The 24,221-nt window shown below is 40.3% G+C and overlaps 1 protein-coding gene across 1 annotated transcript; it reads left to right on the top strand.

Annotated features, from left to right (window-relative positions):
- The first annotated feature begins 1,794 nt into the window (after positions 1–1,794).
- lrrc4.2 (leucine rich repeat containing 4.2) lies at positions 1,795–14,656 on the top strand. Its single transcript, XM_085167764.1, has 2 exons — positions 1,795–3,961; positions 4,114–14,656. The coding sequence occupies exon 2, from the start codon at positions 4,235–4,237 to the stop codon at positions 6,227–6,229; it is 1,995 nt and encodes a 664-aa protein (XP_085023890.1). The 5' UTR covers positions 1,795–3,961; positions 4,114–4,234; the 3' UTR covers positions 6,230–14,656.
- Positions 14,657–24,221: the final 9,565 nt, after the last annotated feature.

Genomic DNA, 24,221 nt, shown 5'->3' with positions numbered 1-24,221 from the left:
ATTTTTTAAAGGGGTTCGGGTTAAAATGTAATGATGTTCTAACAGAGTTACAAAGTTACAGCTAACTACACTTTCATCAGACTGCGTATGATGTACTGCACACTGTATTTTTATTTGCAGATGGCAGTTAATTCTGGACCCAATTTCACATATTCATAGGAATGTATTCAGCAACTGTGAATGACGTCAGCCTAAAAATATGAAACAATATAAACAGATTAAAAAAAAAAAGAAAAGAAAAAACAGACAGATGACAAGAGAACCATAATGACATCAGGACACAACATCATATATTCAGTGTCCAAACTGACCTTTCTCTGGCCTCTGTAATAGCATTAACACAGCAGTTAAAACCATGGCCATCAATTATCTGACCATCCTTGTTTGCACCATCCTTAACTAATAGTTTATAATTTCCGCATGCCACTCAACATACTCTTCCTCTCTCTCTATTTATTTTTCACCTCCAAAGTTCGCTTTAAACATAACATCTAATGGGAATAGAACAGGCGCATGAGCTGCATTTGGCACAGTGTTGAAATTCTCTTCCAAGCTACCTGGCTTGTTACCTCTAGAAACACAGATGCGAGTGAGTGGTTTTTTTTTTCAGCCTTTGTTTTTTATCTGTTATTCCAGTCCTCTCAAAGTCATTCTTTGATGCATACAACAAAGTGAGATATAAGTTTCATTTATTCCCTTTGTTGCTTATACAGTGGTTTTACTCCCAAATATTGTAGGGCGATGAAGGACAGACATGATGGTTAAGTTGATGGCATTGGCCTCACTCCTTACAATTTTGTGATGATAAAAATATAACAAATATATATATATATATATATATATATATATATATAAATGAATAAATAAATAAAACACAAAAATAAGAAATGACATACAATGTGCATACATTTTGTTGCTGACATGTACATAGCAGTGATTTGCTTAACAGTGTAAAGCAAATCACTGTAAGAACCATACCCATGCATACTGTATCCATGTGCTTTCAGTTTTCTGAAATGGAGCAGATAATTGTTTTTTGCTTATGACACGAAGAATTCGAATAAAACTGTTGAAATTGAATTGGATCCACTCTTTACTATTTTATTAATAACTATCCAAAAGATAAAGCTGAGCATTATCATTTATTTAGTGTGATATTTTTTTTATGTTTACATATGTTAAACAGGGGACCACATATAAACACAAACATTAAACCTTTAGTACATTTATGTAAATGACAGCTTACATCCATTTAATTTATTTATGATTTTTTTCCTCATTATGGTTTAATACATGCGCAAGTTTGTCAACAGTGTCTTAACGCGATAAAATGTTACGTTTATTTTCATAAATTTGGAATCGACTGTACCTTTTTGCAGGTATGGTGCCCAACAGCAATGTGCATGTGTAAGGGTGGGGAGGAAGAGAGAGGATGTGGTCATTAACCAAAGGCAGTGAGGGAGATTCCTTCTCCTGCATTCAAATGATGCTTAATCCAACACTATCAACACGCCTCTCGTACCTCCTACTCCTCACTCATAATCCTCATCTTTCTTTTGCTCCTGCTCTTGTGCCATTTTTCTTAGGAGACTACAGTGCAGTACTTTCCCTCATCCGTCTCCCTCATTCTTCTTCTCTATCCCTATTTATCTCATTTCTTTCCTCTTTCTATAGGCTCCTTCCCCCTATTTCACCAAGGACATGAATATATCTCCTCCTACCCAGCCCCATCCCCCCCCCCACCCCCCACTCTCCCGGTAAGTCTCTTTTCCTTCTATCTGTCTGTCTTTCTCTCATCATTCCCAGAGATAACTGCGTGCAAGCGCTTTCATCTTTCTCCTCCCTGAAGAGAAGACTGCCCAGCCGACAGAGAAGCATAGTCAGCGTTTCAGTCCTTTATGATGTCACAACCCCCCCGATCCAATACCCTCACTTCCAAAACACCCACACACATAATACGTCCACACAAGTGACACAATAAGAAAGTCAAACCCATCATAAGAAAACAACTCTGTTTAATCCCCCTTATGGCATTAATAACAAGTGAGGAAAACACTCCTAAAACTGCCTTACGAGACGGACAGCTGCATCTCCACTGGAAAACTCTGGTGCACTGTTTCACTGATGAGACAGAGATAGAGAGAGAGAACTAAAGAAACTCTAAAGTTAACGGAGAAAGTCTGACCATTTGTCTCTAAATCATAGATCGGAATGCATTTTTTAAAATTTTTAACAACTGGTTGTGAAGAGCTGTGTCTAGACAGATGGCAGGAGAAGGGACGAGTGGCACAGGTAAAGTGATCCAGAGAGGGAAGAAGGACGGCGAGGGACAGAGCATGTGAGAAACTCTGACACAGAAAGAGAGAAAGAAAGAAAGAAAGAAAGGAGAAAATGGTTATTGTGAAGGGAGGGAGATGGGGGAGGAGGGGAGGTTGTATGTGTTAATACACAGGAACACTGCATCAAACCAATGCACTGCTCTGAGGCTGGCTGAGCAGCTATGAGGAGTGCGTCAGCAGTACATTCACGTTCCCACTGAAGGACAAAGGGAGGGGGCAGAGCGAGCATCTTAGCTGCCTGCAACACCGACACACATCGAAGGGGGGGAATAGAGAAAAAAGAGAGATTGGAGAATAAACAAGAAGAGGAGATGTGGATTAGAATGCTGCTCCTGCTGTTTCTCTGACGGTGGGCTGCCTGTTAGAGCGCTCGCGTGCCTCTCCATCTCTCTCTCTCTCTCTCTCACTCACACACACACACACACTCTCCTTCGCACACTCTATCTTTTTCTTGCTCTTGATCTGTCAGTGGTTCTCTCATTCATTCTCTTTCGGTCTCTCTTTCCCCCCTCTTTCTCTCTCTCTCTCTTCTACTCTGGCTACTGCAGTAGTCCACCAGCCAGCCGCAAGTCTGACAGCCACACACATGGCTAACTGCCACAACTTACTACCTCAGTCCTGGAGAAAAAACTAACAAAAAAGCAAGCAGAAGACCACTGCAGGACGCAGCCTGGGGGACAAAGAGCAAGCGGAGAGAAGGATCCTCAACACCATTCTCTGCTTATGGATACAGATACGGAGCCCACTTCCACACACATCCTTCAAGCGTAATCCTCTCTGCATTCTCTCATTGCAGAAGAGGACAAGAGTGCTCTCTCTCTCTCTTCCGACAGCCTTTTGCGAAGCTCCAACAGTGCAGCGTATCCTCTTCTACACCCCCCACACAGCGCCACCATCTCTCCCACCACCCCCAGCCCCCCTCCCCCCAGGAGGAATAGATGGATTACTGCTAGCTGTGCACACAGCAGCCTGCAGCTGCTCTGACCAGGGCCAGCCCAACATTGGGAGGAAGCAAGAGGAACACAGAGGAGGAGAGGAGAGGAGAGGGGGATGACTGTGCCGGGAGTTCTTTAGCCTTTTTCTGTCTCTCAGTCTCTGTCACAACAGGGCTAATCAGCGACCGACAAGCCCTTGGCAAAGTCACAGTGAGGGAGGTCTCTCACCCAAACAGGCGACCAGCCGGACGAGCCAACACATGTATCAGGACCTGACAGAACTGAGGATTTTTATTCATTTCACTTGGTCACTTCTTCTCTCCTCTTCTGTCGTGTTTAACTGCGTTATGGATCGTTGTGATTTATCTATAGTGCAGCTGCATTTTGGAGTCTGCTGCCTGGCAGAGGGACAGTTGGTGGGGGCAGAAGGAATCTGGGCACCTGCTAAGCCTTCATGGCCTTACTGCTGTCTGTGAGTGTTTTCCATGCTGCTCTCAGTCTTTAATATCAGGAGCCATTTTGTACCCTTGGCTAATAGAGGGCCACACTACTTTCTTAAAAAAGGAAAAAGAAGAAACCATCTATCTCATGCCCTTCTGTGGAAAGGAATTACACATGAATGCTGTGTGTGACTGTTGTGCTTAACATTTGGAAAGAGGCAAAAAGGAGGACTTTCAAACTAATGAGGTACGTCACTGAGACTGTTACTCAACCTATTTCTTACATTGCTGCATTGCTTTTCTTCTGTTTCTTCTCTTGTATTAATCTCTCTCACTCTCTCTCCTTATCTGTCCTCCTTTTTTTCCCCTTCATTCCCTCACACAACAATTTTGATGCAGCATCTCCCTGCACTGTCGATGGAACTTTGGAGCCTTGAGTTGCTCCAGCCAGGCTAGGGTGGTCTGTCGTTTGGTGTGTGCCATATCCCCCCACCATGCAGAATAATGAGCCCTCCACACCATGAGTCCTCTGGGCCAGGTTAGTGTGCAGCCTACCTGGAATGCAGCCCTGCTCGCCGTGCTTTCCCTCATGGTGCCTGCCTTCACTATGTGCCAGTCCACAGGCCCTGAGTTCGGCTCAGCTAAGCCACAGAACTGTCCAGGTGTGTGCTCCTGCACTAACCAGCTCAGCAAGGTGGTGTGTACACGCAGAGGGCTGATTAGGGTTCCTCCTAACATCCCAGCCAACACCAGGTACCTGAACCTAATGGAAAACAGCATAGAAACCATACAGGCAGATACATTTAGACACCTGCATCACTTGGAGGTACTACAGTTGGGCAGGAATGCTATCAGGCAGATTGAAGTGGGGGCCTTCAATGGCCTAACCAGTCTCAACACCCTGGAGCTGTTCGACAACAGACTGACAGTCATACCTAGTGGAGCTTTTGAATATCTATCAAAGCTTAGAGAATTGTGGCTTAGAAACAATCCCATTGAGAGCATCCCCTCTTACGCTTTTAATCGTGTCCCCTCACTCATGAGACTGGACCTGGGAGAGCTGAGGAAGTTGGAGTACATCTCAGATGGCGCTTTCGAGGGCCTTCACAACCTGAAGTACCTGAACCTGGGGATGTGCAATCTGAGGGAGTTTCCCAATCTTTCACCATTGGTGGGATTGGAGGAGTTGGAGATATCAGAGAATGTTTTCCCTGAACTGAAGCCTGGAGCATTCCGTGGCCTCAAGAATTTACGTAAACTATGGATTATGAACTCTGCCATTACTATGATTGAAAGGAATGCATTTGATGACATCACAGCCTTGGTGGAGCTTAATTTAGCCCACAATAACCTGTCGTCTCTCCCCCATAACCTCTTCACCCCCCTGCAGTATCTGGTGGAGCTACATCTTCATCACAACCCATGGCGATGTGACTGTGATGTAGTGTGGCTCTCTTGGTGGCTCAGAGAATACATTCCCACAAATTCCACCTGCTGTGGACGCTGCCACACTCCAGTCCACATGAGAGGACGCTACCTGGTGGAAGTTGATCAAACAACCTTTCAGTGTTCAGCACCATTCATACTTGATGCTCCAAGAGATCTTAACATTTCAGCAGCGAGGGTGGCAGAGCTTAAGTGTCGCACGGCTGCCATGAGCTCAGTACGATGGCTTCTCCCTAATGGAACTGTTTTGACCCATGGCTCGGCTCATCCAAGAATATCTGTCCTTAATGATGGAACACTTAATTTCTCCAATGTTCTCCCATCAGATACAGGTGTTTACACTTGCATGGTGAGCAACATGGCAGGAAATTCCAACGCCTCGGCCTACCTAAACGTCAGCAATGCTGAACTCAATACATCTAATCTGTCCTACTTTACCACTGTAACGGTGGAAGTTTTGGCGCCCACAGTGGAGGAGACCCCTAAACCCAAGCCCACTGTCCCTGCATCACCCTCTGTATTTCAACCTGTCTTTATCTCCACACCTACTGTGCTATTTCAAAACACTCAGACTCCAAGGCAGGTATCAATTCCCACTGCCAGAGTCCCTAGTGAGCCAGCTGCCAGCCTGGATGAGGTGATGAAAACCACCAAAATCATTATTGGGTGTTTTGTTGCTGTTACCCTGCTGGCAGCTGCCATGTTAATAGCGTTCTATAAGTTGCGCAAGAGGCATCAACAGAGAAGCACCGTGGCAGCAGCCAGGACCATAGAAATCATACAGATGGAGGAAGAAGTTCCTCCTGTTCCACCGCCCACATCTGGATCTAGTGGCTCTGATGACACAGGTTTAGTACTGCCTACACTGGTGGAACACAACAGCAACACCTTTAAGCCTGGGTATGTGTCCTCCTCATCCCGCCAGGGCGGTTACGGTGCCCATTGGACTCAGAACAACTCTCTTCACCGCTCTGTTAGACAGCATCACAGCCACATCAGCACCATTGCTGATCCCTACGTCATTAAGACTACTCATGGCAAGGACAAGGTTCAAGAGACCCAAATCTGAGTAACGCTCCCTATGGATTTATGTCTGACTCTGTCCGAACCTCTCCCCTCATCTCTGCTCACCAGTCCATGCAATAGAATGCACAAAGAACAGAACGGTAACTTTCTTTTGTACAGAAGTGCAAAACAGAGACATTTTTTGTTTCTTGTACATGCCTATACATAAGTATATAAATATGAAAAAAATAAATAAATATATATAAATAAAACTACCGTCAGGCAGTGGTGAGACATGCAAATTATATTAGAAAAGAAAGTAATTTGAAACTATTTTCTAATAACTGGTGACTTCTATTTAAAAAATGGATAATTAATTGCTTTTTTTTTTTTTAAATGAAAAGAGGAAAGTTGTGATGTCTAGCATAGGAAAAGAGGCATTTAGTTTGTTTTCGACCATATTTAGGAGGCAGTAAGAAGCTCTTTGCAAAGGCACCAGTTTCTAAATCCAGCCCCAAATGGAAGCTCCAGTTTTAACTGTGCCAAATATTATATGCAATAAAATGGTATTTCCAAACTAAGGAGTTTAAAAACACACAAAGCAAATTCTAGATAGATACAAACATTTGTCCAATAGCAGCATAATGGCACAGATAGATTGTGCTGTTCAGTAGCTATCAGCCAAATGCTTTTGGACTGCAGTGAAATTCTGCAGCTAAGGTTTAACCCTCTGTTCGCTGGAGTTCAGCTGCGTTTATTTGACAGTGCCAGTGCTTCTTAGTTGTAGCGTATCTAAACATGTTTATTTAGTGTGCACATGATTCCCCACTGGTTTAACTGGCAAATGTGGAATGCAGGCTAATAACAGTTGTTGCAAATATGTTGTTCTGTTATTGTTTGCATTTTGTATTTTTTTTTTTCCCTTAGGTTTTGACATGCTTCTCATTGGCTTGTGTAGTGTTTAGGGCTAATTTAGTAATGCATTACAACAGTTGCCTGACTTGTCTCCGCAAGGGCTCATTCCGATGCTAATTTTTCAAAGGAACAGACATGTGGTGAAGTGATACGGGGCTTTGCTGACCATTCTGCTTTTGGAGAAAACAAAGAGGGTTGAGTTAAAACAAAATGAATGTCTGATGATACCGGGACTTTTCCATGGACTACATCGAAAAATTACTTTGTGTTTCTTTTTCTTTTAATGTTTTATTTTTAGCAACACTATTTTTATGGAGAGACAAAGGAGGCTATGAAAAATAAAATCTTTGGTTTGTATTTCTCTAATCAGAAACACTTTCATCTAATGTTTTTCTTTTCTTCTCTCTGAAAATATTTCCATTTGTGTGTAAGTTGTTTAATCGTAAAGGCTGGAGGTAGTATTGTAAATCGTATCTTAGCCAACACCCCCATCTTACGGTCCTATGCATTTACTTAGTGTCTGCATGAATGGGTCTTTAAGTAACTGGTGTACAATGCTGCATTATACCCCACAGTGGGGCTCTATGCAGGTCAGATAGGCTGTTGGTCTTTGATGCCTCAGCTTAGTTCTTAACATTGATTTCTCAGTGACTGTGAAGGGAAAAAATACATGTATCCCACAGTTCTACGGTTTGTGGGTTTCTTTTCCTTACGCATTCATCCGCTGGTCATACCTCTTACCTGAATGTGTCACTTATGGAACAAAGAGAAATATATTGGGGGTTTTAATGATATGAGTCCAACATTATTTTTCTTCAGCAAAACAAGTATTGCATTCCAAATGCAGTCCCAATTTATCACTTAAAAATGAGAAAGCAGGCATATTTTTAGTTTTGTTTTTGTTTTGTTTTTTCTTTTTGCAGATGCTGTATGTGTCAGTGCATTTCTGAGCAATCTGGTCTTGACATCACGCAGCTAAAAGGCCAGCTACCATAAATAAGCGTGGGCAGTCTGTGGTGACTGAAACGGCTTACCCATGATGTTATACTGTTGCTCTTCATACAAACACTCATCAGTCCTCCTTATTTCATACTGATTTTGACAGATGCTGTTCAACCCTCCACATTTCTGGTCATTTAAGACTTTTATGTTGCAGTGAAAAAGTGCTCCTGCTGAGACTATTTAGGGATGACGAGGAAATTAAAGTATGACCCTTTTGATAATTATGGTGCATGTTGAGTTGACAGGAACACCAATGCTTCATTTTAAAGCTCCAGGCCAGCCATCCAAGACACTTAATAATTGGTTTTAAAGGTACTGGGTGATGTAATATATAGATACTTAATTTACTATGACATTTACACTAATGTGACTGCATTACAGTTTGTTTCTGGTGCAGTAAAAGAAAACAGGAACAACAGCTATGCATGGTTTGAAATATAGGTTGATTGAGGATGAGTTTTCTAAGGATAAACTCTTGTAAAAGGAACATTTTTGAATTATACATATTGTTGCCTCTCATCCAAAGTCGAACCTATAGCCCCCTGTGACCCTGAAATGGATAAGCGGTTAAGAAAATGGATGTATGTAAATAATGTTGTACAATATGTTGCAGGTGTTGATTAAATACCTCCAAATTTTTGAAGGTTTTCTAAATTCTCAATGGACAGTGAGGTGCTTGTGTTCTCTGGCAGCACACCTGACAGTGTCCAGGTAAGGAAGGGCCTCAATAAGCAGATGCAACTCAACTGTTTCTTCAGTTTCCTCAAGAAAATGCAAGGACGATCGACTACTGAATATTCAGGTGCCAAACAGAATGTGGTGGCTGTTTTTTTTTGCACTGGCAAAACAGAGTGTTCTTGGTTGTTAGAGTATGTGTGGGTTGAAAAAGAGCAGACTCTTATTATTTCCCCCAGCACAGCATGGTTCTTTGGCCGTGCTAGCATCTTCATAAGAGGCTACTGGCTGTTTGCGACGCCTTTAATGTGCCTGATAACCAGGCACATTAAAGCCTCTTGCTGTTCTTTTTGTTGGTTTTTTTTGCTGTATGCCGCCTTGTTGTAAATAAGATCGGAAGATGGCGTGCCATAACTGCTGCCATCTCTGACTGTTTTTCAATTAGTGATTCAGTATGAAATAGATCGTGTTTGAAGGTTTATAGGCTCATCTGTTTGGTACACTGATCTGCATACGTCATTTGAACCCCTTTGCTTTTTCCCTTCTTCTTTTTTTATTTACTAAAAGGATAATGATAAAGTCAAATATATGGTTACTTTTTTTAAGGAAGCAGCGTGTCACTAGCTCTTGTTCTTGCTTTACACTTTGCAGGATATGGAGGTAAGTAAAAAGAATCCGTAACTTGCCACCATATGGGTGGATCTTATTCCAACTTGATAGGATCTGCAGAGAAACAAGTAAAAGGCTAGGCTACGGCTCTATGGCTTGCATTCTTATAAGGTTGAGGGTTTGTTTGGAACATGTCCTTGAGCCCATAGATCCATATCTGTTGATGAAGTCTCTTGCAGAAAAAAAAAGAGTTGGTCAGGTGGCAGAAATGCTGCCACACTCTCTCCATTGACTGATGCCTTTTTGTGCCCACAGAGGGATTGTAATGACCCTTAGAAGTGAGAAATTGTCAGGACTCATCCCTCTCTCAACACTTGATTGGACACTTTTATCATACTGCAAAGCTTTGGCCTGTGTCTTTGTTTTTTTTGTTTGTTTGTTTTTTAACTAGGGCAGAATGTGCACAAATTCAAAAGATTAAAAAATGTAAGGGAATTAATAACCTTGAATCACATTGTCAAAATAATATGTACAATGTTTTGCAATTTCACTGGCTATTGGTTTTGGATCGAGGAAAAATGAATACTGTTAATACATCAAAGAGAAAATGTAAATGCGAGAGAAGACACGGCAGTTTATTTACATATAACCAGATAAATCTACAGTTAGTTGACAAATAAAAGGCCAGTGCAAAAGTTTGATTTTTGGTTTTTTAGTTTTGCTAGATTGTATTTTGTGTTGCTGCAATTTTCCCACCAATTACTTTTTATGATTAAGCAAAGTACCGCAGGTACATTAAGCTAAGCCAATCATAAACTATATTTTCTGATTCAACTGCCAAGAAATTGTTGAAATTATTGATGAGCCCTCATACCTCCACTAAATGAAAATCTGAATGTCTTCCACAAGGATATGTGGATCTGGATTATTTTATTTCATATTAATGTATTTTCTTAGAACATCAAGATTTTGCCCTAATTTTATATATGTTTGCATATCAAACAAAATTTCTAATTGACCCCATCTCACCTTACATTTGTGAATCATATTCCATATACTTAAGTTTTTGATGGTTTCTAATTCCTCAACGATGCTGTGTACACCAGGTGAGTGGCCTTCTTCTTTGAAATAATGAAATAATGCTCTCAGTTTTACTACGCCACTATGAACAAAGTATGCCAGGTTTCTCCTATGCAGTAGAAAAGATGTGCGACTTCATCAGGACATTCACTCGGTGTTGGTCTGATTCAATGAAGAACATTAACATGTAAAGCCCTTGTGATATGTATACGTATACTAAATACGAGTCCACAAAAAGGAAATAAAAAATAAAACATAAGGTAAGGTGTCACTACAATTATATTGCCTCAAAGTAGAGACGCAGTTTGCATCCTACTGAACTGCACTGCATTGTATAAGTCAGTGTCACTGGAATGTAGGCCACGGTACTCTCTTTGAACCACTGCAGCTCAGGATAAGGGATAGCAACTGGAGGTTGTTCCTGAAGGTTTAATTCTCTGTCAGTCCATCTGACACTCTTTATATTTTTCGGAGGGGTGTATGTGTCTGTGTGTAAGTGCCTGTGTATGTGTGTGTGTGTGTTTTCAGTGTCTTCTAGAGTCTGTCATGTTATTTTAAACCCTCTCATTCATGACTATGAGGGTAAAAGTGGAACTCATGCATGATATACTGACAAGCAATGTATGCTAACAGGGAATCCTAAAGCAAGCAATAATGCTAAAAAAAAAAGTCATATTTGTGGACAGGCTATATTACATTTTACAGAAATGTAGATACTATAAGTAAAGATTTGTAGGCTACAGTTTGGACACCATTTGACTGATTTAATCAAGTTGTGACTTTTATGTCTGCCACAGAAAATAGCAAAGTGTATACTACAAGTATTTTTCACAGATCCCATCTCTCTCTGAAAAAGAAGCAAAACAATTACATCTACAAATACAGAAGATCTTCTGATATCACAAATAGAAAGAAAACTACCTGACATGTGTACCCCTAATTTTCTTTATTCACCACCAACTGACCCACACATGATGTGTGTGAGTGTATTTGTTTATGAGAGTATTACAAACAGTTATCTAGACCACACAGTACATTATGATTACCTGATGTAGCGCTTAAAATAACTGCTTTAGGTAACTTTCCTCTGGGAGTGACTACATAGCACTGAAGGAAGAACTGGGGTTTTACACAGTTACTCAGGTATTAAGTAAAATTAAAAGAAGAATGTTTACATTTGAGATTACATCTCAAATTGAGCCCTCAGAATACACTGAGATTTCAGGTAATACAAAGCTTAATCCCTTTTGTCAGCTGGTCCTAAGACTTACTGATCAAATAACTATATAGCGTTCAACTTCAAACCAAGACTGCATTCTAACCCCTAATCCAAAGTTGTTGTTTTTTTATCTGAAGCATCAAATAAACTCAGGACGAAGCTGGGAGATTCAAGTAGGGACACTATCTGCAGTGGCTCTTACTCACATCTATGATGTGTTCTCCCTGCTGAAGAGGAAGAAAGAAAGAAAGGTGGACTGGAGTTAAAACTCTGTGGTGTTGCTAGGTCAAAGACAGTTTTATGTACAATCCACATGAATCAGAAATTTGCGTTATCACAATGTATGCATGCATGAAAATGTCTTTAGTGACTATACTCTAGCCATAAAGAAAAGATGTTAACCATCAGATCAAAGAGTCTGTATCCCTGCACAAGAGGTAGAGACAAAGCTGTATTTCCCCCTTAAGATGACAAATAGTATTAACAGCATACCTTCACGCAAAAAGGAGGACACAAGTCAAAGCAATAAAAAATGATTATGTCAAAATAAAATATTATCAAAATAAAATATATTTTGTTTATGTCAAAATAAAATCTTGACATAATGTGTCTTACATATTTAAAACCCACACACATACTAACAGAGATTTGTCTTTCTTTTCATTCATGTTCTTTTCATTTTAATGTGGTTATTAATTTTATTCTACTTAATGAGTTGTGTTTTTCTCTTTCCCTCCTTAGTTTTCAATTGCATCATCCTTCAAGCTATGGCAGTATTGTCCACCTGACGTTCACACCAGAAAGAACATAATGAACTGAGTTGAGAAAAACAAAATGTGATAGTCCGAGCAAGACAGAGAGAGCAACAGAGAGATTTTGGAGAAAGTTCAGGTGGTACAGACTTTTTGAGCTGCACCAAAGCCAAAACGCCACTGAAACACTATCTATTTGAGCTTATAGGTTCATCAACAGACTCACTGTCACATCTTCACAGCTCAGCAACAGTTCTGGCAGTTGCATAGATTCAGTGGGCTTTTTTTTTTTTTTCTTCTTTAAACTTGACTTCCGCCTCTTTTCTCTTTCATTCTATCGACCCTGCCAATAACATCCAAGGCCCCAGGGTTGCTATGGTTTCCCTGGATTCTAGTGCAATGGTGATTGGCTGTTGAGGAAATTGTGGTAGACATGGAGCTGTGTGAATAGGGAGCTTACTGTGACCCTGACAGAATGCACTGTATTCATATTTACTTTGAGGACCTTGGTTAAACAGCCACTCAAAATAAAGCTCAATGGGCCTACTCACTGGCTGGTATGTGCTGAGTTCATGTTGTGGCAGATAGAGGAGAATGATGTGAAAAAGGAAAAAAAAAAAATTTATAATGTTTTTTACAAATCGCAAAAGCAGAGCTCTACAATTCATTGTTATGTGACACACAATGGAAGGAAGCAATTTACCATTTTTTTTATTTTTACAATTTAACAAAGCAATGACATTTACAGTAAAAATGCAACATACAACACTATAATAAAGTACAGATGTTTTCTGTACTATCTTAATAACTAAGAAAACACACTGCAATATGTGCCAGCAAAAATGGGATGTGTGAGACTCAAGAATATTAAATTGCAGACAATAGCTGAAAGAGGAAAACAAAGATACAGTCAAGAGTGGAATACAGCAACACACTGTAACCTGTGTTTCTAAAAGTTGGAACTCGGTAGTGCATAGGATGTGAATGTGCATACTACTATGTACTCCTTCTAAGTGTGTTATATCAGTACTGGATGTTGAATGCATTCAATCTAAACCATCTAAGACAGCGGTCCCCAACCTTTTTTGCGCCACGGACCGGTTTATGCCCGACAATAGTTTCATGGACCGGCCTTTAAGGTGTCGCGGATAAATACGACAAAATAAAACTAGTACCGGTACCGAAAAAAAAGAAGATTTATTCATAACACACGTGAAAAGACCCAGGAAAACAGAGTTAACGATAAAAACGATAACAAAATAACACTGAAAACCGATTAAAAACCCTGAAAACCATACATTTCACACCTGAGCCTCAACTCTCGCGGCCCGGTACCAAACGACTCACGGACCGGGGTTTGGGGACCGCTGATCTAAGATGTAGGATGAGGAATGTGTGAAAGTGACATGAGGCAGCACTCGAAATAAATTGAGGCACACCGATTTTGACTCACGCAGTAATAACACAAACTCCAGGCCAAAATACTGGTACTGCTCCTTGAAATATTATTTATTTAAATATTAGTTATTTTTTGCGTATATAATGTGGGAATTATTTATTTATTTATTACTTACATTGTAAAGTAGCTCCTGACTCAAGGACCACTTACTATTTTACGCATATGCCTCAGTAGATACCACAGTGAGTGGCGGGACACTGATAACCACAATAATCTCATTCACCTGTAAGTAGCGTAGCCCATATGGGTGCATCAGACATACAAAGATGGCTGCTAATTAGTAACCTACAAATAAATACTTGGTCAGTCTGTTAGTACATATATAACAAGTCATACTGTACATGTGAGGTAGCTGTATTGAAAATGCTAAGAAAGGAATCAACAAAACAAATGGTCATGATGTCCAGTTCAACTGATCAAATTAGATGAGGTGCCTTGGAGAAAGCCACCAGTTGCAGTCAAAGTAGCCTATACACTCAGCCACTTTGTTAAGTACACCTTAACAAAGTAGTTCTCGGGGTGTACCTCCCTTTGCCTTCAGAAGTGGCTTAATTCTTTATAGCATAGATTCGACAGGGTGCTGAAAACATTCCTCAGAGAGTTTGTTCATTATTGACACGATAGAAACACAAAGTTGCTGCAGGTAGTCAGCTGCACATCCACAATACATTCAGACGGAGATCTGGTGACTGTGAGATTATCGGATCTTTGTGACAAGCTGGAAGCAGCCCTCAGAAGATGGGTGCATTGTGCTGATAAAGAAATGGAATTGGTCAGCAACAGTACTTGTGTAGGCCGTAGCATCCAAAGTGTTTCATGAAAAGATGTCCTGCATCACCACCAGCCTGCACCACCTAGCACCACCGCCAGCCTGAAACATTGATATAATCTTTATGCTTTCAGGTTGTTTCCACCTATCATCCAGATGTTGCAGCACAGATCATGACTGTTCAGACCCAACTGCAGTTTTCCAGTGTTCTGCCGTCCAATTTCACTTAGCCTGTGGGAATGGTAGCCTCAGTTTCCTGTTCTTAGCTGACAGGAGTGGCACCCGGCAGTCTTCTGTTGCTGTTGCTAATCTGCTTCAAACTGAATAAGTTGTGCATTCATAGATGCTCCTCTGCATACCTCGGTTGTAACAAGTGGTAATTTGAGTTGCTGCTGCCTTCCTATCAGCACAAAGCACTCTGACCATCCTTCTCTGACTTTTTGCATCAACAAGGCATTTTTGCTCACATAACTCCTGCTCGCTGAATATTTCCTACTTTTGGATCAGTCTCTTTAAACCCTAGTTTAAAGAAACCCTAGTTTGTGCAGGAAAATCCCAGTAGATCAACAGTTTCTGAAATACTAAGACCGGCCCAGCTGGCACGAACAATAATGCCATATTAAATCACCCTGATATTTAGCTTAAACTGAGCATATCTACATGACAAAGTTGCTGCCATGCGATTGGCTGATTAGAAGAGGACTTGAGCAGCTGTAATTAACAAAGTAGTTGTTGAGTATATACAGTGCACAGCTTAACAGTCGGCCTCTGTCAAGCTCAAATAATTGAGTTGTGAAAAAAAAAAACGGATAAAAATACCCACCAACTTTTCATGAAGTTTAGAATTACCTGTAGAGACTAAAACCATGTATTTTTATTTGTACTAGGCCAGGGGTCTGCATGCAGTGATGCAACTTGACCTTAATATGAGCATTGTTATTAGTTATATTAGTTTTATTATTAGGATTATTATTATTAGTAGTAGTAGTAGTAGTAGTAGTTGTAGTGGCAACCCACCCTGAGCATCACTAGTGATATCAGAGAAAACTTATTTAAGTATGGATGTATGAAATAAACAGCACTTAAACTTGTAACACAGTAAAGAAAATTGTAAAAAATTATATTCAAAAAAATACAGTAACTGAAACAAACTTTGTCCTGCTCAAAGGCTTTGACATTCTGTGTACAACCAAAACAGTAAGTGATGGATTTTTACACTAGTAATAGTAAATTATTAGAACTGGACACTAGAAAACATACTAACAGAAGATGTAAACAAAGGTTTCCATCCACATTGTTACAAGTCAACCACAGGTAAAGGCATTCAGGCAATCTGTGATTTGTTATAGTTTGATTCCGATTATTCACATAAACACATTCATAACATGCATGCTAAACTTGTTCAGAACAATTCCTTGTCAATCAGCACTGTGTATTGCACACACAAGCTTGAGTGCCTGTGTGTCTGTGCTTGGCCGGCGTGTGTTAGACCGAGGCCAGTCATTCTGTAGAATGAAAGCCTGATAAACGACAATTATGTTCGCTGTGTAATTGAAAGACATAGAACCCCAATTTGTTTACACTGAAGTAAAAAAAATATATATCAATGAGAAGTGCGAGCACAGGTTTTATTCTGTATGTGGGATAATTATGTGTTCTTAAGAGAAGCATTTATCTTAATACACAGAAGATTACCCTCCAAATCACTCTCACAAATTCAAGCTATCAGCTTGGAAATAACCTGCTGACAAGCACGGGGGGCATAAATGTGTTTTTATTTCAACACTAATTCTCTGTTGTGTTTGAATTACGCAGACCATTAGGACCGGCAAATGTGCTGCAGGCCAGGGTGTGTGTGTGTGTGTGTGCGTGTGAGCATATTTGTGTATAAACGAGTATGTTGGAACAAGAGTGTTCAGTGGCGTGTCGGTGGTATTAATAGGAGGATGTGAAGATGCAGTTGTTTTGCCTTCTGCATGTGCTGTACATTCACTACCTTATCACTTCCAAACACTCTGGCGCTGCTCTGTCAACTCAAATGAGCTAATTGCTTTAGTCTTCCACTCTTACTTATTTTCATTTTGGCTCCCTCCCACTCTTTCTTTCTTCCCACACACAATGGCCGCTGACTCGCTTTAGATTCTCATTGTCCCTTACTCTCTCTCTCCCTCTCTCGCTCGTACAGTTTCTTAATGCCTTTTTTTAATTTGGATTCTGTCTAAGAATTGCACCTTGTCCTAATTGCCTTTGCAGCTGAGTCATAGCCCTTCTCCAAGCTATTTTCTTTGAGTGACTCCCTTTCAGCACGGCTCACCTCTTTCAAATATATTCTCTGTTCATTTTTTTCAGCGACCTTTGCAATATGTTGATCAGAAAAAAACTGTAGATCTATTAAGTTCTGCTTTTTATTCCTTGCCTTTTCTTGCTCTTCTCTCTCTCTCTCTCTCTCTCTCTCTCTCTCTCTCTCTCTCTCTCTCTCTCTCTCTCTCTCTCTTGCTGAATTTCCTCTGTAGCCTCTCAGAGAGTAAGGATGGATTATAGTGTGACAAAGAGCCATGGTGCAGTATAGGGGGATTTGGGAACGCCAAGCTCTCTGTCATCTCAGGACTCACTCATATGCCTCTGCACTCCATTATTGTCCCACTGACGCATCTGTCTTAACAGAGAGGAGGGAGAGAGTGAGAATTAAGTGAGGGATGATATATGTGTGTATGTGGGTGGCTGGGCACTAGCCTTAATTGACAGGACAGTTCTAGTATTCTTGAGTTTTTTGGACAGTCTAGATGGAAACTTTGCAAAAACAAAACAAAAAAAAAGTGGTTTCTTGGACTTTTTCATAGCATAACACCTTTATATTAAGTGACATGAGGTTTAAATGAAGGGAAATGGAGCAAAGTGTGACTACTGTTTAAGTATGCACCATTCTAGTCATAATCTGAGGTAAATGTCTCTGCTTGCACAGTGATGACTAAATCACATTAACCACATTACTGCTGGCTACAGCATAGACCTCTCTTTACTAATAGCATGCTGCACAGCTAGTCTGAGGTTGAAACAACGATGAGATCATTTGTCTTAATGAATTACACAAATGATCATGCATGACTTTCATGTGTATGGTTGATTATTATGATTATTAATACTGGATTTCACAGAAACTGAGTACATAGTGTGCTCCTGTTTGCCTGTATGCTGCATTCACCTCATTGTTTCTATCAACAGTCAGTTAATCAGTTTAGAAAGCAGTATATCTTCAGGAATCGGGTAATCTGATAAACTTTATATATTTGAGAGAAGACCGATTTCTTTTTAAATCTTGTGTGCGTGTGACACCAGGAGTGCATTGTGCAATGATTTAATGCAGTAAGCAGTGGCAGAGGGACTGAACCAGACACGCACGGTGGTCTGAAAAGAAGATCCCAGCACATAGTATTGTGTGTCTGTTTTGGAGTAGGGGTTGGTGGGTTGGGTTTGGGAAGCTTTCTTACAAGCAGGTTAGGACTCCCAGGAGCATCAATCCTGCTGCAAACTGCTTTGATCAGTTTGTAGTCTAAATCCAATTTAAGAGTTTGCCCCAAGCAAGAGTGTGTATGTGTGCAATTTTGTTTATAAAGTGTAAACTGGTGCTTGGCCCATGGCAGGCAGCGTCTGCGGGCTACGGCTGCAGAGCATGTGCATATAGACATATGTATGTGTGTATGCATGCATGTGCTCTATGGAGGCTGTGCTGTGGGTAATCAAGCATCATTAATATTCCAAGTTGCCACATTCAGGAAATAAGGACCAGCGCATGAAACACAGCCACCCCTTTGTAACCACTTCTATCTGTCCCACTCAAAGACACACACATGCACACATCCATAAAGCTAATACACACTAACACATCGCCCACTTTTTCTGAATACGTTACTATGTTCAATATTTATTGTTCTAAAACTGCGGCTGCTCTGATTAGCATTTCACCCTAGTAAAAAAATAAAAAATAAAACAGTATAAAATATTCAGCTTGTGGAAGTAAGAGTCATGGGAGCCCTGAGAGTGTTTATTCATGTTGCACCCTGGGAAAGCACACAGGAGCATGTTGGAGAGAACACTTTACAGAGCACAGCAGAGCTCATCAGCTGAATATATTACTCTGCTCCTGAAGGCAACGCTGTTCACTCTGGACTCCAGCAGAGTGAACACTGCTGATCAGCAGGGCACATACACTCAGACACACTGATTCTATCTCCCATTTCACACCCACCCACACCTCAGCCTCATCTCCCCCGAGCTGCCCTTTCTTCCATCTCGTTCCTCAGCCCATAATGGGGAGGAGGAGAGGATGTTAATAGGCAAGAAAAGGTCAAGGACAGCCACTGATATCCTGCTTAAGACACAACACCGTTGTTAACACGAATGAAGCACTAGAAAGATTTTGTAAGGTGCAGGCACACGAAGAGACGGATGGATACATGGTTAGCAGTGTTCAGGATAGCATGTTTCAAGTCATTACGTATCGCTGTAATGATATCACATTAGACTTGCCTGTAAAACAAAAAAAAGAACTTGTTCCTCTTGCTAATTTCGGAAACTGAGTTAAAATGACTCAAACAATAATGTCACTTGTGTTTCATAAGTCACCTTGAGTGACTGTGTCTCACACACGATGAGCAACAAGATTCAGTTCAATAGAGCCCAACCTAGCGGCAGTGAGAAAGATATTTTGCTTTCTTTTAAGATAATGCCGCTTCCTTTCAACTCCAACATGCAGTCACTGAATATCTGAACATCAGGGTCAGAGACAGAGATCCTGAACCCTTCGTCTTTAATAAAGACTTTGCATGAACTATAAATCAACAGCATTTTGCTCGTGGCTCTCAGCCTGGACATTTGGGCGGACTTCTTCTCATGAACTTCTTCTTAGATATAATGTGGTAATATGGAGAAATAATAAAAACATGAAATAATCTGATTCATTTAGTGAGTATTTTTAGGTGTATTTGATCTGTTAAAAATCACTTTACACAACACTGAAATATGTTTCTTGCCTTAAGTCTTTTGAAATGATGCTAGAAAGGCAAAAGTCTCTGTTGTTACTACAACGAAAGGCTTTGTGTAAAACACACGTTAGACTGGTTTTCATCAACTTTGTAGTCTGGTTTTGTAGTTTCATTTATCAAAAAGGATAAAAGGAAATGTGTGAGTGTGTGTGTGTGAAATTATATGACAGTGCTTCCCTAGCAGTGATGTGGAGAAATGCAACAAATAGTGTAATACACTGCTTTCTAAAAAGTAAAAATAAAAAAAATAAATTCTGGAAAAAAACAACAACTAAAAAGACTAATGACTAATATATGTAAAATATGCTGCAACTGCAGTACTGATGATTAGCCGCCTTAAGTGTATCTGGAGCTTGAGCGGTTGAAAATGGCACAGAGAAGTGACAGTGGCTCTTTAGAGAAAGTGCTGATACATGTCAGAGCTTCCTGATTCATTAATCAAAGCACACACCTAACTTATTAAAGCCAGCAAAGAGTATCTCTTATTTTATCACGTCTGCAGTTTTCTCTTTTCCGCTGTGCTTTTATCCTTGATTGTCCGGCCGATCATGTAAAGCGAAAGAAGAGGAGAGAGAGAGAGAGAAACCTCACTAACAAGGCTCATGTATCTCAATCACCTCAAACAATATCAGTTCCAGCTAAAATATGCAAAGCAACACTCCTCACAATAGCAATGCCAGGGGGCACAGTGGCTGGCATTTCCTGACAAATAGACTTAATTTAGATGTAACCCTGTTTTTGTGTTATTAATTCTCCCTTCACCTATTTACAGATATACGTGCACACAAGCAAATCCAGCCTCTATTTTTCATTCATTCCCTTTGTCTTTTTGCAAGTGATGAGGTTTGAGCTCTGACTGACAGGCGACTGCATCCTCTCCCCCCCTTTTCCCTTTTCAACCTCTCATGGTCTCACCATTTCGGAGCTTCCCCTCTGCTCTCATTCTGCCCATCAGCATTATAAAGTTCCATACTATCATACCATTCATGCACATACACAGAAACGGTAAGGAAGAAATTATGAGGATGGGAGAGCGGGCGAAAGAAAGCCTTGAGTTTTAGCTGACACAGTGTCTCTAAGCAACTCTAACTGATTTTCTTTTAACTCTCCGGTTAATAATACAGATTCGACTGCTGACAGAACAAGTGATGACTCTTCCAATGCGTTATTTTATTTTCTCTCCCTTAGTCACTTCTAAGTGTTAAACAATAGCTATATATTAAACCGACAAACGACTGCTGTGACCGTTGGATGGCTTTAGACCAAAAGATGGTAAAGTGGGACTAATCTTTACATCAAATAACCCTATGATTGTCACTCTTTGTAGCCTCGTTACACAGAGTATTTTTTTAAGTAGTCATTTTCTAGATGGGCTAAACTAGTATACAGTACCCGTCAAGAGCTGCAATATTAACCTGGAATCTACACAAAATGCAAAAATAAGAGATGCAGACTCTTCGCGGCTGCTCAAAATTATACAAAATTACATGAATTTAAAAGTTTACATATTGTTTTCATTATCATTCAGTTTGAAGAATGTAATTGGATTTTATGAAAGTATTACTCTCTCAAGGTGTTTTAGCCTGTTAGTTTATTTGTATGCAGTTTGTCCCGTGGAATAACAATAACAGTCCCAAAGACTTCAAGGTCTGTTGTTGCTCTGCTACACTCACAGGTGACAAACACTGGAAAATGAATGCATGGCAAACATGGCGCCGTATGTAGGGCGAGATCATAAAGTTGGCTTTCTGGTTTTAAAATCCGAAAACTAAACCTCATTCAAATTTGGCTCATAACGGCTTTCAGATATAAGCCACACAGTTTCTCAGTGGGTTCTCAAATCTTTTCTTTGGCAAAAATTATATATTGAATGTTTTTCTGCAGTTGCTGTTGTGTTGCTTTTAATTCTTATAGCATTTATATTAATGATAAATAGCAACCTGGATGCTGCCATTTTTAAAGGTCAGAAGCAAAAGACAAGAAAACAAAAACAAAAGCTAAAAACAAAGAAAATGGTCAAGAAGCAGCTGTTACCAAGGCCCACTTTTAGAAAGTGTTAGTAGTACAGAATTCCTCTCATATGCTGCACAGTTTTTGTTGGATAAATAAATTTATCTGGTGTCTTGTATATCTGACAGCTTTGTTTGGCTTAGCTCTTGTGTAATAGCGCTCTTCAACTACACACTGAACAGCGAACATCAAGTGTTTACTCTCAGGCTTCTTCTCACTCTGATTTCCAAGTGACTTGACTTGTTGATGGTACGCAGCAAACAGCTCCAGCCACGGTGGAACCCGCCTACACGCGAAACAGAGCTGTTGTGTGTTACATCTTCAGGTGCAAGGGGGAGGGAGAGGGAGACGAAGGGAGAGAGCGAGAGTTTGGAGAATCGTGTGACTGTGTGTATCGTGATGACTGCTGCTGTGCATGCCGTCACTCCAAGTTCAGACTTGTGCTGCTGTTTTTCTGCTGCACTGCAGAGGCCTGCGTTGCCTCTTGCTCACAACTTTAGACTGGTTTCCCCGGCAACCAGGGTGTCTGCACATAGAGAGCAACCATCTTCCCCAGATGAGAGCTTTTGTCAGTACAGTCACGCTCACTAGGACAGAGAGAGAGAGAGAGAGGGAGGAAAGGAGAGAGAGAGGGAGACAGAGAGTGATGAGAGAGCACATGGTAACTCTTACCCATATATCACTTATATGTCTGGGTGAGACCTAAATTGCTGTTTGTCCAACCAAGTACTCAAACCTTTTCAAGTTATTGCAGCATAATATCTCTCACTTTTTCTCTCTCACACAAACATCCTCCACGAGTTTCGCTGGGACATTTTGCTTCTTCTAGGTACCAGGGAAGTACCTAGAAGTGAATGTCAAGTTTACAGGGTAAAATAACCTAAGATGAATAAAAATACCTGAACTAGTCTACGTTTTATTCCAACAGTGCCAGTGCATCTAAAACCTGAAACTTTTTAGGCACTTGAAGAAAAGAAAAAATGTCACGTGTTGAAAAACAGTACAACGTTATAATGATTGGGTTTAACATGTCTTTTCCAAAAGTAAACTAGCTGATGGCAGTGTTGATTTTGACATGAGATTTTGATATAGTTTTAGTCAGTTTAGGCAATCACTTGGTGTTGGCTCTATCTGTGGTACAGTATCACTTCCTGTATCATTTCCTGTTTACAGTACCTACCTGATCATTGTATAATATGTTTTACTCCTCAACTCTCTATTTTAGCAATAATGATAGTTGTAATCTTTCATTCAATTCAATTTTATTTATACAGCACCAAATCACATCAACAGGCACATATTGTAAGGTAGACCCTACGATAATACATACAGAGTAAAACCAAACATTCATATGACCCCCTATGAGCAAGCACTTTGGCAGCAGTGGAGAGGAAAAACTCCCTTTTAACAGGAAGAAACCTCCGGCAGAACCAGGCTCAGGGAGGGGCGGCTATCTGCCGCAACCTGTTTACAGCTCTGGAGGCCAGGATCACTGAATTGGAGACCTCGCTCTGCACCCTTAAAACCAATAAGTAGCCAGGCCCCTGTAGTCGGTGTGGCCGATGGTAACGTAGCCACCGTTAGCAATTGTTCGGGTTTTCTCATTATTATTGTAGATTTTTACCTTACAATAGAAAGTGCATTCAAGTAACTCTTGTAAATTTGTCACTACATCCTCCTGAGAACCAGCCTATTCATTTATGTCCTTTATAATAGACATTTGTTTTGGTCTATATCTTTTGACTTTCATTGTGCTACCCTAATAAGTCCTGATGAGTCCTAAGTAGAGGACACCCTGGGCTTTCCATTGATATCTCGTGTGTGGGGTGGCCTCTTTTAGCTCCAAAGAGGCAGCAAATCACAAAAAAAAATTCAATGGGAGGATTCTTTTTGCCTCGGTTCTCAGGAGGATTGAAAATTGAATTGAATCTAAATTCTTTTCATTTTAGTCGAGCTTTACTTCACTAAAGATCATAAGATTATAGTTGACTAAATCTAAAGTTGATAAATCTAAAGTTGATAAATCTATAAAGTGTAAAAGTTTGTCATGTTTATACCAGTGAGTAAAAAAAAAAAACGCTATACAGTTTCTTGAGGCAGGTCACATATGCATGTCTAACCTTACTGCATAAGGAGATTATTCCTCAGAGTATCACTCGTCCCACCTTTTTAAAGAACTTAATTCGATTGGATTTTGTTTTTCTTATTTTCATCTAATTTTTATTTGTTGATGACAGTGTCAATACATTGATGTAATTGTTAATATAAACTATGAAGTAAATTAGTAGTAAAGGAAATTACAGTAGAAGAGGAAGAAACTTAGTGTTCGGTGTTATAGGGAACATGGAAAGGCCAGGGATTTAGCCACTAACCCTCCAACTAGTTGACATCCAGCTTTACCCTCTGAGCCACAGCTTCAGAGGCTTGTACCTCAGATCCTGGAAGAATCATCTGTCTTACACCCTTCTTGTGTGGAGTTTGTATGTTCTTTCTGTGCCGTTGTGTGTAGTCAGTTACTCAGTCC

The sequence above is a fragment of the Neolamprologus multifasciatus genome, chromosome 7 (genome assembly GCF_963576455.1).
Source record: "Neolamprologus multifasciatus chromosome 7, fNeoMul1.2, whole genome shotgun sequence".
Lineage (NCBI taxonomy): Eukaryota > Metazoa > Chordata > Actinopteri > Cichliformes > Cichlidae > Neolamprologus > Neolamprologus multifasciatus.
This window is presented reverse-complemented; position numbering and strand designations above follow the sequence as displayed.